Source organism: Oncorhynchus kisutch, unplaced genomic scaffold (genome assembly GCF_002021735.2).
Source record: "Oncorhynchus kisutch isolate 150728-3 unplaced genomic scaffold, Okis_V2 Okis06b-Okis10b_hom, whole genome shotgun sequence".
NCBI classification, from domain to species: domain Eukaryota; kingdom Metazoa; phylum Chordata; class Actinopteri; order Salmoniformes; family Salmonidae; genus Oncorhynchus; species Oncorhynchus kisutch.
This window is the reverse complement of record NW_022261983.1, coordinates 19,792,400-19,806,908: the sequence shown is the minus strand read 5'-3', so window position 1 is coordinate 19,806,908 and position 14,509 is coordinate 19,792,400. Positions and strand designations below refer to the sequence as shown.

The 14,509-nt window shown below is 50.7% G+C and overlaps 1 protein-coding gene across 2 annotated transcripts in view; it reads right to left on the bottom strand.

Moving 5' to 3' along the window:
• Positions 1-5,532: 5,532 nt before the first annotated feature.
• The window catches only part of grapa (GRB2 related adaptor protein a), a 27,569-nt gene continuing 18,592 nt past the window's right edge, over positions 5,533-14,509 (bottom strand). Inside the window, exons 4-6 of one of the 2 annotated variants that reach the window (XM_031814458.1) lie at positions 11,951-11,992; positions 11,829-11,870; positions 10,400-11,707 (exon numbers count right to left, since the gene is read on the bottom strand). In XM_031814458.1, coding sequence (XP_031670318.1) covers positions 11,560-11,707; positions 11,829-11,870; positions 11,951-11,992 — 232 coding nt within the window. In that variant the 3' untranslated portion in view covers positions 10,400-11,559. Of the gene's footprint in view, positions 5,794-10,348; positions 11,708-11,828; positions 11,871-11,950; positions 11,993-14,509 lie in introns of those variants that run through there. The other variant, XM_031814457.1, reaches the window with a different exon arrangement.

The window sequence follows — 14,509 nt, the reverse complement described above, 5'->3', positions numbered from 1 at the left end:
AGAGAGAGAGACAGAGACAGAGACAGAGAGAGACAGAGACAGAGGAGAGACAGAGAGAGAGAGAGAGAGACAGAGAGAGAGAGAAAACAAACTATATTTTAATACATAACACCAGTTTATAGTTATATAATATATAGTATAGTATTAGTATATATAGTTTATATTGTGTTGCAGTTTGACTTCCTGTGTTGACAGCAGTGCTTTATGCTGGTTGTTTGTCTGGAGTCCCTGGGGAGTTCTGGGCTGCGACCCCGTCTCCTGCTTCTCAAACGTCACATCACGACGAGAAATCTGGAGCCACGCATTCCACACATATCACTCACACTCACACACACACACGCACGCACGCACACACAGACACAGTCACACACACAGACAGACAGACACACACACACACACGCACACACAGACACAGTCACACACACAGACAGACAGACACACACACACACACACACACGCACGCACACACAGACACAGTCACACACACAGACAGACAGACACACACACACGCACGCACGCACACACAGACACAGTCACACACACAGACAGACAGACACACACACACACACACACACACGCACGCACACACAGACACAGTCACACACACAGACAGACAGACACACACACACGCACGCACGCACACACAGACACAGTCACACACACAGACAGACAGACAGACACACACACACACACACACACACACACACACACACACACACACACACACACACATATCACACACACTCACACACACACACACACGCACGCACGCACACACAGACACACACAGACAGACAGACAGACACACACACACACACACACACACACATATCACACACACACACACAGACACACACACACACACAGATAACACATCTCACATTCTCTCCTGACAGCACGAACATCAAAAAAGGTGAAATAACTTTATTGAAACATTTGTCATTACAAGTAAAACAAAAATAAAGATATGTGTTTAAATCACAGATTATCAGAGTGGGGGGGGGGGGGGGAGTGTAACACCACGAAGCCGGATCACATGGTGAATCATCAGGACAGATTATCAGGGTGGGGGGGGGGGGAGTGTAACACCACGAAGCCGGATCACATGGTGAATCATCAGGACAGATTATCAGAGTGGGGGGGGGGAGTGTAACACCACGAAGCCGGATCACATGGTGAATCATCAGGACAGATTATCAGAGGGGGGGGAGTGTAACACCACGAAGCCGGATCACATGGTGAATCATCAGGACAGATTATCAGAGTGAGGGGGTAGCACTACGAAGCCGGATCACATGGTGAATCATAAGGACAGATTATCAGAGTGGGGGGGGGGGGGGGGGGGAGTGTAACACCACGAAGCCGGAACAATACGTTTCAGAAACAATCCAGAATTAAACCACAGGTTTAATGTTTAAGGTTTAAATAGAAATCTGAAACCTTCGAAGTTGTGAAGGGGCCAATCAGACCATGCACCCCCCCTTTTTTCCCCCAAGTCCCATCTTTCTATACGAAGAGTTGTATCAGAACATATAGTCTGCTCTGTTACCGTGTTGTCCGTGCTTCTACACCTGCATTGCTTGCTGTTTGGGGTTTTAGGCTGGGTTTCTGTACAGCACTTTGAGATATCAGCTGATGTACGAAGGGCTATATAAATAAATTTGATTTGATTTGATTTGATTAGTAGTATACACCCCTCTGATCCTCACTACAAAGTCTTCATACAACAGTCATATTCATCATCCTGTTCTGTTAACTACGATAGTAGGATAGTCAGTACAGTCAAGCGTAAGGGAATTTATATGTGTTCTATACAAGCAGAGCATGAGAACAGACTGCTGTTGTTACCGTGTTGTCCTGACAGAGCATGAGAACAGACTGCTGTTGTTACCGTGTTGTCCTGACAGAGCATGAGAACAGACTGCTGTTGTTACCGTGTTGTCCTGACAGAGCATGAGAACAGACTGCTGTTGTTACCGTGTTGTCCTGACAGAGCATGAGAACAGACTGCTGTTGTTACCGTGTTGTCCTGACAGAGCATGAGAACAGACTGCTGTTGTTACCGTGTTGTCCTGACAGAGCATGAGAACAGACTGCTGTTGTTACCGTGTTGTCCTGACAGAGCATGAGAACAGACTGCTGTTGTTACCGTGTTGTCCTGACAGAGCATGAGAACAGACTGCTGTTGTTACCGTGTTGTCCTGACAGAGCATGAGAACAGACTGCTGTTGTTACCGTGTTGTCCTGACAGAGCATGAGAACAGACTGCTGTTGTTCCCGTGTTGTCCTGACAGAGCATGAGAACAGACTGCTGTTGTTACCGTGTTGTCCTGACAGAGCATGAGAACAGACTGCTGTTGTTACCGTGTTGTCCTGACAGAGCATGAGAACAGACTGCTGTTGTTACCGTGTTGTCCTGACAGAGCATGTGAACAGACTGCACACACGGAGTCTCTGTGTTTCAGTCTCTGGTCCTTATCCACAGTGAGATGGCTGTCTCCTGGAGGTTCCTCAGTCTCTGGTCCTTATCCACAGTGAGATGGCTGTCTCCTGGAGGTTCCTCAGTCTCTGGTCCTTATCCACAGTGAGATGGCTGTCTCCTGGAGGCTCCTCAGTCTCTGGTCCTTATCCACAGTGAGATGGCTGTCTCATGGAGGTTCCTCAGTCTCTGGTCCTTATCCACAGTGAGATGGCTGTCTCCTGGAGGTTCCTCAGTCTCTGGTCCTTATCCACAGTGAGATGGCTGTCTCCTGGAGGCTCCTCAGTCTATGGTCCTTATCCACAGTGAGATGGCTGTCTCCTGGAGGTTCCTCAGTCTCTGGTCCTTATCCACAGTGAGATGGCTGTCTCCTGGAGGCTCCTCAGTCTCTGGTCCATATTCCACAGTGAGATGGCTGTCTCCTGGAGGTTCCTCAGTCTCTGGTCCTTATCCACAGTGAGATGGCGGTCTCCTGGAGGCTCCTCAGTCTCTGGTCCTTATCCACAGTGAGATGGCTGTCTCCTGGAGGCTCCTCAGTCTCTGGTCCTTATCCACAGTGAGATGGCTGTCTCCTGGAGGTTCCTCAGTCTCTGGTCCTTATCCACAGTGAGATGGCTGTCTCCTGGAGGTTCCTCAGTCTCTGGTCCTTATCCACAGTGAGATGGCTGTCTCCTGGAGGTTCCTCAGTCTCTGGTCCTTATCCACAGTGAGATGGCTGTCTCCTGGAGGTTCCTCAGTCTCTGGTCCTTATCCACAGTGAGATGGCTGTCTCCTGGAGGTTCCTCAGTCTCTGGTCCTTATCCACAGTGAGATGGCTGTCTCCTGGAGGCTCCTCAGTCTCTGGTCCTTATCCACAGTGAGATGGCTGTCTCCTGGAGGTTCCTCAGTCTCTGGTCCATATTCCACAGTGAGATGGCTGTCTCCTGGAGGTTCCTCAGTCTCTGGTCCTTATCCACAGTGAGATGGCTGTCTCCTGGAGGTTCCTCAGTCTCTGGTCCTTATCCACAGTGAGATGGCGGTCTCCTGGAGGCTCCTCAGTCTCTGGTCCTTATCCACAGTGAGATGGCTGTCTCCTGGAGGCTCCTCAGTCTCTGGTCCTTATCCACAGTGAGATGGCTGTCTCCTGGAGGTTCCTCAGTCTCTGGTCCTTATCCACAGTGAGATGGCTGTCTCCTGGAGGTTCCTCAGTCTCTGGTCCTTATCCACAGTGAGATGGCTGTCTCCTGGAGGTTCCTCAGTCTCTGGTTCTTATCCACAGTGAGATGGCTGTCTCCTGGAGGTTCCTCAGTCTCTGGTCCTTATCCACAGTGTGATGGCAGTCTCCTGGAGGCTCCTCAGTCTCTGGTCCTTATCCACAGTGAGATGGCTGTCTCCTGGAGGTTCCTCAGTCTCTGGTCCTTATCCACAGTGAGATGGCGGTCTCCTGGAGGCTCCTCAGTCTCTGGTCCTTATCCACAGTGAGATGGCTGTCTCCTGGAGGTTCCTCAGTCTCTGGTCCCTATCCACAGTGAGATGGTTGTCTCCTGGAGGTTCCTCAGTCTCTGGTCCTTATCCACAGTGAGAAGGCTGTCTCCTGGAGGCTCCTCAGTCTCTGGTCCTTATCCACAGTGAGATGGCTGTCTCCTGGAGGCTCCTCAGTCTCTGGTCCTTATCCACAGTGAGATGGCTGTCTCTTGGAGGTTCCTCAGTCTCTGATCCTTATCCACAGTGAGATGACTGTCTCCTGGAGGCTCCTCAGTCTCTGGTCCTTATCCACAGTGAGATGGCTGTCTCCTGGAGGCTCCTCAGTCTCTGTGTCCTCTCATGTCTCCCTGATTACATTTTTTACTCTGTCTCTCTCCAGTCTCTCTCCAAGTGCTGTCTCTCTCCAGCTGCTGTCTCTCTCCAGTCCCTCTCCAGTCTCTCTCCAGTTGCTGTCTCTCTCTAGTTGCTGTCTCTCTCCAGTCTCTCTCCAGTTGCTGTCTCTCTCCAGTTGCTGTCTCTCTCCAGTCTCTCTCCAGTCTCTCTCCAGTTGCTGTCTCTCTTCAGTCTCTCTCCAGTCTCTCTCCAGTTGCTGTCTCTCTCCAGTCTCTCTCCAGTCTCTCTCCAGTTGCTGTCTCTCCCCAGTCTCTCTCCAGTTGCTGTCTCTCTCCAGTCTCTCTCCAGTTGCTGTCTCTCTCCAGTCTCTCTCCAGTTGCTGTCTCTCTCCAGTCTCTCTCCAGTCTCTCTCCAGTTGCTGTCTCTCCCCAGTCTCTCTCCAGTTGCTGTCTCTCTCCAGTCTCTCTCCAGTTGCTGTCTCTCTCCAGTCTCTCTCCAGTTGCTGTCTCTCTCCAGTCTCTCCGTCTTTCTGTCTCCCTTCTCATTTTAATATGTTATGTTCCAGTCCCAGAGTCTGTGTTCAATCATGACAGGTCATTAGTAGATGGGGGTGGAGTCAGTAGTTTGATTGACAGGTCAGTGGTAGATGGGGCGGGGCAGTGGTTGATGGGGGCGGGGGCAGATGGGGGGGGGGGTCCGTTGTAGATGGGGGCAGATGGGAGTGGGGTCCGTTGTAGATGGGGTGGGGTCATTGGTAGATGGGGGGTGGAGTCAGTAGTTTGATTGACAGGTCAGTGGTAGATGGGGCGGGGCAGTGGTTGATGGGTCGGGGGCAGATGGGGTTTGGGTCCGTTGTAGATGGGGGCAGATGGGGTGGGGTCCATTGTAGATGGGGCTGGGCAGATGGGGGTGGGGTCCGTTGTAGATGGGGCGGGGCCGATGGGGGTGGGGTCCGTTGTAGATGTGGCGGGGCAGATGGGGGTGGGGTCCGTTGTAGATGGGGGTGGGGTCCGTTGTAGATGGGGCAGGGCAGATGGGGGTAGGGTCCGTTGTAGATGGGGCGGGGCAGATGGGGGTGGGGTCCGTTGTAGATGGGGGTGGGGTCCGTTGTAGATGGGGCGGGGCAGATGGGGGTGGGGTCCGTTGTAGATGGGGCGGGGTCCGTTGTAGATGGGGCGGGGCAGATGGGGGTGGGGTCCGTTGTAGATGGGGCAGATGGGGGTGGGGTCCGTTGTAGATGGGGGCAGATGGGGGTGGGGTCCGTTGTAGATGGGGCGGGGTCCGTTGTAGATGGGGCGGGGTCCGTTATAGATGGGGGCGGGGCAGATGGGGCGGGGTCATTGGTAGACGGCCTGGACATACTCCGGGGGGAAGAATCCAACGCGTCCATGACAACGGCCTCTCCAGCGCAGCGAATCGGAACAGTCGAGCAGGTCGATGAAATCACCGCGGAGGAAGCGTAGCTGGGAGGGGTGGTGGGGGGTGAAGTCAAACAGAGCATGGGCGTGGTGGGGGTGCTGGAGGGGGGGTCCAGGAGAGGGTTAGACCAATGATGTATACAAACCCTGCTGATGCTATGCACTTCTCAGACCAGACTAGCACTTCTCAGACCAGGCTAGTATTGTTCAGACCAGGCTAGCACTGTTCAGACCAGGCTAGTACTGTTCAGACCAGGCTAGTACTGTTCAGACCAGGCTAGTACTGTTCAGACCAGGCTAGTACTGTTCAGACCAGGCTAGCACTGTTCAGACCAGCCTAGTACTGTTCAGACCAGGCTAGTACTGTTCAGACCAGGCTAGTACTGTTCAGACCAGTCTAGTACTGTTCAGACCAGCCTAGTACTGTTCAGACCAGGCTAGTACTGTTCAGACCAGGCTAGTACTGTTCAGACCAGCCTAGTATTGTTCAGACCAGGCTAGTACTGTTCAGACCAGGCTAGTACTGTTCAGACCAGCCTAGTACTGTTCAGACCAGCCTAGTACTTTTCAGACCAGGCTAGTACTGTTCAGACCAGCCTAGTACTGTTAAGACCAGCCTAGTACTGTTCAGACCAGGCTAGTACTGTTCAGACCAGGCTAGTACTGTTCAGACCAGCCTAGTATTGTTCAGACCAGGCTAGTATTGTTCAGACCAGGCTAGCACTGTTCAGACCAGCCTAGTACTGTTCAGACCAGGCTAGTACTGTTCAGACCAGGCTAGTACTGTTCAGACCAGCCTAGTACTGTTCAGACCAGCCTAGTACTGTTCAGACCAGGCTAGTACTGTTCAGACCAGGCTAGTACTGTTCAGACCAGGCTAGTACTGTTCAGACCAGCCTAGTACTGTACAGACCAGGCTAGTACTGTTCAGACCAGCCTAGTATTGTTCAGACCAGGCTAGTACTGTTCAGACCAGGCTAGTACTGTTCAGACCAGCCTAGTACTGTTCAGACCAGCCTAGTACTTTTCAGACCAGGCTAGTACTGTTCAGACCAGCCTAGTACTGTTAAGACCAGCCTAGTACTGTTCAGACCAGGCTAGTACTGTTCAGACCAGGCTAGTACTGTTCAGACCAGGCTAGTACTGTTCAGACCAGCCTAGTACTGTTCAGACCAGGCTAGTACTGTTCAGACCAGGCTAGTACTGTTCAGACCAGGCTAGTACTGTTCAGACCAGCCTAGTACTTTTCAGACCAGGCTAGTACTGTTCAGACCAGCCTAGTACTGTTAAGACCAGCCTAGTACTGTTCAGACCAGGCTAGTACTGTTCAGACCAGGCTAGTACTGTTCAGACCAGCCTAGTATTGTTCAGACCAGGCTAGTATTGTTCAGACCAGGCTAGTACTGTTCAGACCAGGCTAGCACTGTTCAGACCAGCCTAGTACTGTTCAGACCAGGCTAGTACTGTTCAGACCAGGCTAGTACTGTTCAGACCAGCCTAGTACTGTTCAGACCAGCCTAGTACTGTCAGACCAGGCTAGTACTGTTCAGACCAGGCTAGTACTGTTCAGACCAGGCTAGTACTGTTCAGACCAGCCTAGTACTGTTCAGACCAGGCTAGTACTGTTCAGACCAGCCTAGTATTGTTCAGACCAGGCTAATACTGTTCAGACCAGGCTAGTACTGTTCAGACCAGCCTAGTACTGTTAAGACCAGCCTAGTACTGTTCAGACCAGGCTAGTACTGTTCAGACCAGGCTAGTACTGTTCAGACCAGCCTAGTATTGTTCAGACCAGGCTAGTATTGTTCAGACCAGGCTAGTACTGTTCAGACCAGGCTAGCACTGTTCAGACCAGCCTAGTACTGTTCAGACCAGGCTAGTACTGTTCAGACCAGGCTAGTACTGTTCAGACCAGCCTAGTACTGTTCAGACCAGCCTAGTACTGTTCAGACCAGGCTAGTACTGTTCAGACCAGGCTAGTACTGTTCAGACCAGCCTAGTACTGTTCAGACCAGCCTAGTACTGTTCAGACCAGGCTAGTACTGTTCAGACCAGGCTAGTACTGTTCAGACCAGCCTAGTACTGTTCAGACCAGGCTAGTACTGTTCAGACCAGCCTAGTACTGTTCAGACCAGGCTAGTACTGTTCAGACCAGCCTAGTACTGTTCAGACCAGGCTAGTACTGTTCAGACCAGGCTAGTACTGTTCAGACCAGGCTAGTACTGTTCAGACCAGCCTAGTACTGTTCAGACCAGGCTAGTACTGTTCAGACCAGGCTAGTACTGTTCAGACCAGGCTAGTACTGTTCAGACCAGGCTAGTACTGTTCAGACCAGGCTAGTACTGTTCAGACCAGCCTAGTACTGTTCAGACCAGGCTAGTACTGTTCAGACCAGCCTAGTATTGTTCAGACCAGGCTAGTACTGTTCAGACCAGGCTAGTACTGTTCAGACCAGCCTAGTACTGTTCAGACCAGCCTAGTACTTTTCAGACCAGGCTAGTACTGTTCAGACCAGCCTAGTACTGTTAAGACCAGCCTAGTACTGTTCAGACCAGGCTAGTACTGTTCAGACCAGGCTAGTACTGGTTCAGACCAGCCTAGTACTTTTCAGACCAGGCTAGTACTGTTCAGACCAGCCTAGTACTGTTAAGACCAGCCTAGTACTGTTCAGACCAGCCTAGTACTGTTAAGACCAGCCTAGTACTGTTCAGACCAGGCTAGTACTGTTCAGACCAGGCTAGTACTGTTCAGACCAGCCTAGTACTTTTCAGACCAGGCTAGTACTGTTCAGACCAGGCTAGTACTGTTCAGACCAGCCTAGTACTGTTCAGACCAGCCTAGTACTGTTCAGACCAGGCTAGTACTGTTCAGACCAGCCTAGTACTGTTCAGACCAGCCTAGTACTGTTCAGACAAGCCTAGTACTGTTCAGACCAGGCTAGTACTGTTCAGACCAGGCTAGTACTGTTCAGACCAGGCTAGTACTGTTCAGACCAGCCTAGTACTGTTCAGACCAGGCTAGTACTGTTCAGACCAGCCTAGTAATGTTCAGACCAGCCTAGTACTGTTCAGACCAGGCTAGTACTTGTTCAGACCAGCCTAGTACTGTTCAGACCAGGCTAGTACTGTTCAGACCAGCCTAGTACTGTTCAGACCAGGCTAGTACTGTTCAGACCAGCCTAGTATTGTTCAGACCAGGCTAGTACTGTTCAGACCAGGCTAGTACTGTTCAGACCAGCCTAGTACTGTTCAGACCAGCCTAGTACTTTTCAGACCAGGCTAGTAGCTGTTCAGACCAGCCTAGTACTGTTAAGACCATCCTAGTACTGTCAGACCAGGCTAGTACTGTTCAGACCAGGCTAGTACTGTTTCAGACCAGCCTAGTTATTGTTCAGACCAGGCTAGTATTGTTCAGACCAGGCTAGTTACTGTTCAGACCAGGTAGCACTGTTCAGACCAGCCTAGTACTGTTCAGACCAGGCTAGTACTGTTCAGACCAGGCTAGTACTGTTCAGACCAGGCTAGTACTGTTTCAGACCAGCCTAGTACTGTTCAGACCAGGCTAGTACTGTTCAGACCAGGCTAGTACTGTTTCAGGACCAGCCTAGTACTGTTCAGACCAGCCTAGTACTGTTCAGACCAGGCTAGTACTGTTCAGACCAGGCTAGTACTGTTCAGACCAGCCTTAGTACTGTTCAGACCAGGCTAGTACTGTTCAGACCAGCCTAGTACTGTTCAGACCAGGCTAGTACTGTTCAGACCAGCCTAGTACTGTTCAGACCAGGCTAGTACTGTTCAGACCAGGCTAGTACTGTTCAGACCAGGCTAGTACTGTTCAGACCAGCCTAGTACTGTTCAGACCAGCCTAGTACTGTTCAGACCAGGCTAGTACTGTTCAGACCAGGCTAGTACTGTTCAGACCAGGCTAGTACTGTTCAGACCAGCCTAGTACTGTTAAGACCAGGCTAGTACTGTTTCAGACCAGGCTAGTACTGTTCAGACCAGGCTAGTACTGTTCAGACCAGGCTAGTACTGTTCAGACCAGCCTAGTACTGTTCAGACCAGGCTAGTACTGTTCAGACCAGGCTAGTACTGTTCAGACCAGGCTATCTAATAAGAGAAAGAGAGGGAGAAAGAGCTAGAGAGAGAGAGGAGGGGTAGAGACAGAGAGAGAGAAGTAGCAGAATAGAGAGGGAGAGAAAGAGGTAGAGAGAGAAAGAGAGAGAGAGAGGAAGAGAGAAGGAGGTAGCAAGAGAGAGAGAGAGAGATAAAGGGGTAGAGACAGAGAGAGAGAAGTAGCAGAATAGAGAGGGAGAGAAAGAGGTAGAGAGAGAGAGAGAAAGAGAGAGAGAGAGGAAGAGAGAGGGAGGTAGCAAGAGAGAGAGAGAGAGATAAAGGGGTAGAGACAGAGAGAGAGAAGTAGCAGAATAGAGAGGGAGAGAAAGAGGTAGAGAGAGGTAGAAAGAGAGAGAGAGAGAGAGAGAGAGAGAGAGAGAGAGAGAGAGAAGAGAGAGAGAGAGAGAGAGAGGAAGAGAGAGGGAGGTAGCAAGAGAGAGAGAGAGAGAGAGAGAGAAAGGGGTAGAGAGGAAGGTAGAGAGAGGGAGCTAGAGATATGAATTGAAATTGAATTGATATGATATGATATGAGTTGTTACCCTGACAGGGTGTTCTGGGTCTCGTAGGAAGACGGTTTCCTCTTTGGCGATGCTGTTGCTATGGTAAAACTCCACCATCTGATTCAGAGAGAAGAACATCTCCTCCCAGACAAAGTATTGTCCTGACCTGTCCTGGAGCACCTTGAAGTGCTGCACATGGTCCCCGTAACTAGAGGGAGACAGGGGCGGAGTGAGGGAGAGAGAGAGAGGTACTGTCCTGACCTGTCCTGGAGCACCTTGAAGTGCTGCACATGGTCCCCGTAACTAGAGGGAGACAGGGGCGGAGTGAGGGAGAGATAGAGAGGTACTGTCCTGACCTGTCCTGGAGCACCTTGAAGTGCTGCACATGGTCCCCGTAACTAGAGGGAGACAGGGGCGGAGTGAGGGAGAGAGAGAGAGGTACTGTCCTGACCTGTCCTGGAGCACCTTGAAGTGCTGCACATGGTCCCCGTAACTAGAGGGAGACAGGGGCGGAGTGAGGGAGAGAGAGAGAGGTACTGTCCTGACCTGTCCTGGAGCACCTTGAAGTGCTGCACATGGTCCCCGTAACTAGAGGGAGACAGGGGCGGAGTGAGGGAGAGAGAGAGAGGTACTGTCCTGACCTGTCCTGGAGCACCTTGAAGTGCTGCACATGGTCCCCGTAACTAGAGGAGACAGGGGCGGAGTGAGGGAGAGAGAGAGGTACTGTCCTGACCTGTCCTGGAGCACCTTGAAGTGCTGCACATGGTCCCCGTAACTAGAGGGAGACAGGGGCGGAGTGAGGGAGAGAGAGAGAGGTACTGTCCTGACCTGTCCTGGAGCACCTTGAAGTGCTGCACATGGTCCCCGTAACTAGAGGGAGACAGGGGCGGAGTGAGGGAGAGAGAGAGAGGTACTGTCCTGACCTGTCCTGGAGCACCTTGAAGTGCTGCACATGGTCCCCGTAACTAGAGGGAGACAGGGGCGGAGTGAGGGAGAGAGAGAGAGGTACTGTCCTGACCTGTCCTGGAGCACCTTGAAGTGCTGCACATGGTCCCCGTAACTAGAGGGAGACAGGGGCGGAGTGAGGGAGAGAGAGAGAGGTACTGTCCTGACCTGTCCTGGAGCACCTTGAAGTGCTGCACATGGTCCCCGTAACTAGAGGGAGACAGGGGCGGAGTGAGGGAGAGAGAGAGAGGTACTGTCCTGACCTGTCCTGGAGCACCTTGAAGTGCTGCACATGGTCCCCGTAACTAGAGGGAGACAGGGGCGGAGTGAGGGAGAGAGAGAGAGGTACTGTCCTGACCTGTCCTGGAGCACCTTGAAGTGCTGCACATGGTCCCCGTAACTAGAGGGAGACAGGGGCGGAGTGAGGGAGAGAGAGAGAGGTACTGTCCTGACCTGTCCTGGAGCACCTTGAAGTGCTGCACATGGTCCCCGTAACTAGAGGGAGACAGGGGCGGAGTGAGGGAGAGAGAGAGAGGGGCGGAGTGAGGGAGAGAGAGAGAGGTACTGTCCTGACCTGTCCTGGAGCACCTTGAAGTGCTGCACATGGTCCCCGTAACTAGAGGGAGACAGGGGCGGAGTGAGGGAGAGAGAGAGAGGGGGCGGAGTGAGGGAGAGAGAGAGAGGTACTGTCCTGACCTGTCCTGGAGCACCTTGAAGTGCTGCACATGGTCCCCGTAACTAGAGGGAGACAGGGGCGGAGTGAGGGAGAGAGAGAGAGGGGCGGAGTGAGGGAGAGAGAGAGAGGGGCGGAGTGAGGCAGAGAGAGAGAGGGGGCGGAGTGAGGGAGAGAGAGAGGAGGAGGAGAGAGAGGTGGAAGAGAGAGGTGGAAGAGAGAGAGGTGGGAGAGAGAGGTGGAAGAGAGAGAGGTGGGAGAGAGAGGTGGAAGAGAGAGAGGTGGGAGAGAGAGGTGGAAGAGAGAGGTGGGAGAGAGAGGTGGAAGAGAGAGAGGGAGAAAGGGGGGAGGAAGAGAAAAGAGAGGGTGGGGGGGAGAGTGAGAAATTTTCCCTTGTGTCCTTTAGCCATTTGTACATTGTTACAACACTGTATATATATATTTTTTATAATACGATATGTCTTTATTGTTTTGAAACTTCTGTATGTGTAATATTTACTGTTCATTATTATTGTTTATTTAACTTTTGTATATTATCTACCTCACTTGCTTTGGCAATGTTAACACATGTTTCCCATGCCAATAAAGCCCCTTGAATTGAATTGAGAAAAAGAGAGGGGAGGAAGAGAGAGAGAGGTTGGGGAGAAACAATAGCAAACTATTAGCACACTACCCCTTTGCTAAGAGAGGGTGGGTTTTAACAAGGGGTGGAACTCCGGAGGCAACGAGGACTCAGCTAATATAAATCTCTATGAGTCTGGAACAGTAATGGTACAGGGCAACCCCAAACAGTTTCAACTGGACTTTCACCAAATTAAAGAATTAGCCCAGAAGGAGAAGCTCTCCCTTGATAAAGATACCCACACCCCCGAGTGGGTCAGACCAGACCTCTTCATTATATAACCCCACAGACGAGCCCCAACAGAGAGTCAACCTCCCAGCACAGATTACCACTCCCTCATTGAAATGAAGGATTAATTCACCTAGCTGGAGGTAAGGCAGGTGGAGCTGGAGCAGCAGGTGATTACGCTCCAGTCAGGACAAATTGCAGTCCAGCTCAACAACACCCCCCTCAACCAGACCCAGCACCCCCTAAGCCTTCTGTCTGAGGACCAACTAGGGTCACCCAGCACGTCCTAGACCTTCTGTCTGACCACAGAATAATAGAGAGCACAGCAGGAAAGGGTGGCCACAGCACTGAAGGGAGTGATTGAAAAGGCTTCTTCTACTTCCCCCAACGCACAAGTGGTTATCTCCACCCTGCTACCACGAAAACACTTCCACCCAGTTACCATACACAAGTATTTTCCTGTGACTGTGCCTCAAAACCAAATGCTTTCCTGGCCCACCACTCCACCCTGGACTTGAACAGCCTCTATGACCAGGTCCACCTCTACAAGGCAGCAGTGCCCACCGTCGCCCGGACCCTAAAGGACATCGTTCTCAAACGCAGTTCAACACTTCACACAGGAGTAACAGATCAATAGACTCTCTGCCCCGACCAGCGAGTCAGTCTGCCCAGACCTGCGGAGAAAACCGAAACAGCATTTTTGATCTCTCAGCTTCCCTATCAAATCTAAAAATCTCAAATAGAAAACCGAAGAAAATAAACAACAACGACAAATGGTTTGACGAAGAACGCAAAAACCTAAGAAAGAAATGTAGAAACCTGTCCAACCCAAAAAACATAGAGACCCAGAAAACCTGAGTCGACTTCTTCTTCTATGGTGAATCATTAAAACAATACAGAAATACACTAAAAGATGGAACGTCATAAATCCAAAATGGAGATGTCTGGGTAAACCACTTCTCCAATCTATCTATAACAAATAACAAACAGCAAAAACATATACATGATCAAATACAAATCTTAGAATCAACTATTAAAGACCAGAACCCACTGGGTTCCAGAACCTACTGGATTCCAGAACCCACTGGATTCCAGAACCCACTGGGTTCCAGAACCCACTGGATTCTCCAATTACCTTGAATGAACTACAGGACAAAATAAAAACCCTCCAACCCAAAAAGGCCTGTGGTGTTGATGGTATCCTCAGTGAAATGATAAAATATACAGACCAAAAATTCCAATTGGCTACACTAAACTCTTTAACATCATCCTTAGCTCTGGCATCTTCCCCAATATTTAGAACCAAGGACTGATCACCCCAATCCACAAAAGTGGAGTCAAATTTGACCCCAATAACTACAGTGGGATATGCATCAACAGTAACCTTGGGAAAACCCTCTGCATTATCATTAACAGCAATGAAAACAATGTACTGAGCAAATGTCAGATTGGCTTTTTACCAAATTACCGTACAACAGACCACGTATTCACTCTGCACACCCTAATTGACAACCAAACAAACCAAAACAAAGGCAAAGTCTTCTCATGCTTTGTTGATTTCAAAAAATCTTTTGACTCAATTTGGGAAGAGGGTCTGCTGTACAAATTGATGGAAAGTGGTGTTGGGGGTAAAACATACGACATTATAAAATCCATGTACACAAACAACAAGTGTGCGGTTAACATTGGCAAAAGAACCACACATTTCTTCCCACAAGGCCGTGGGGTGAGA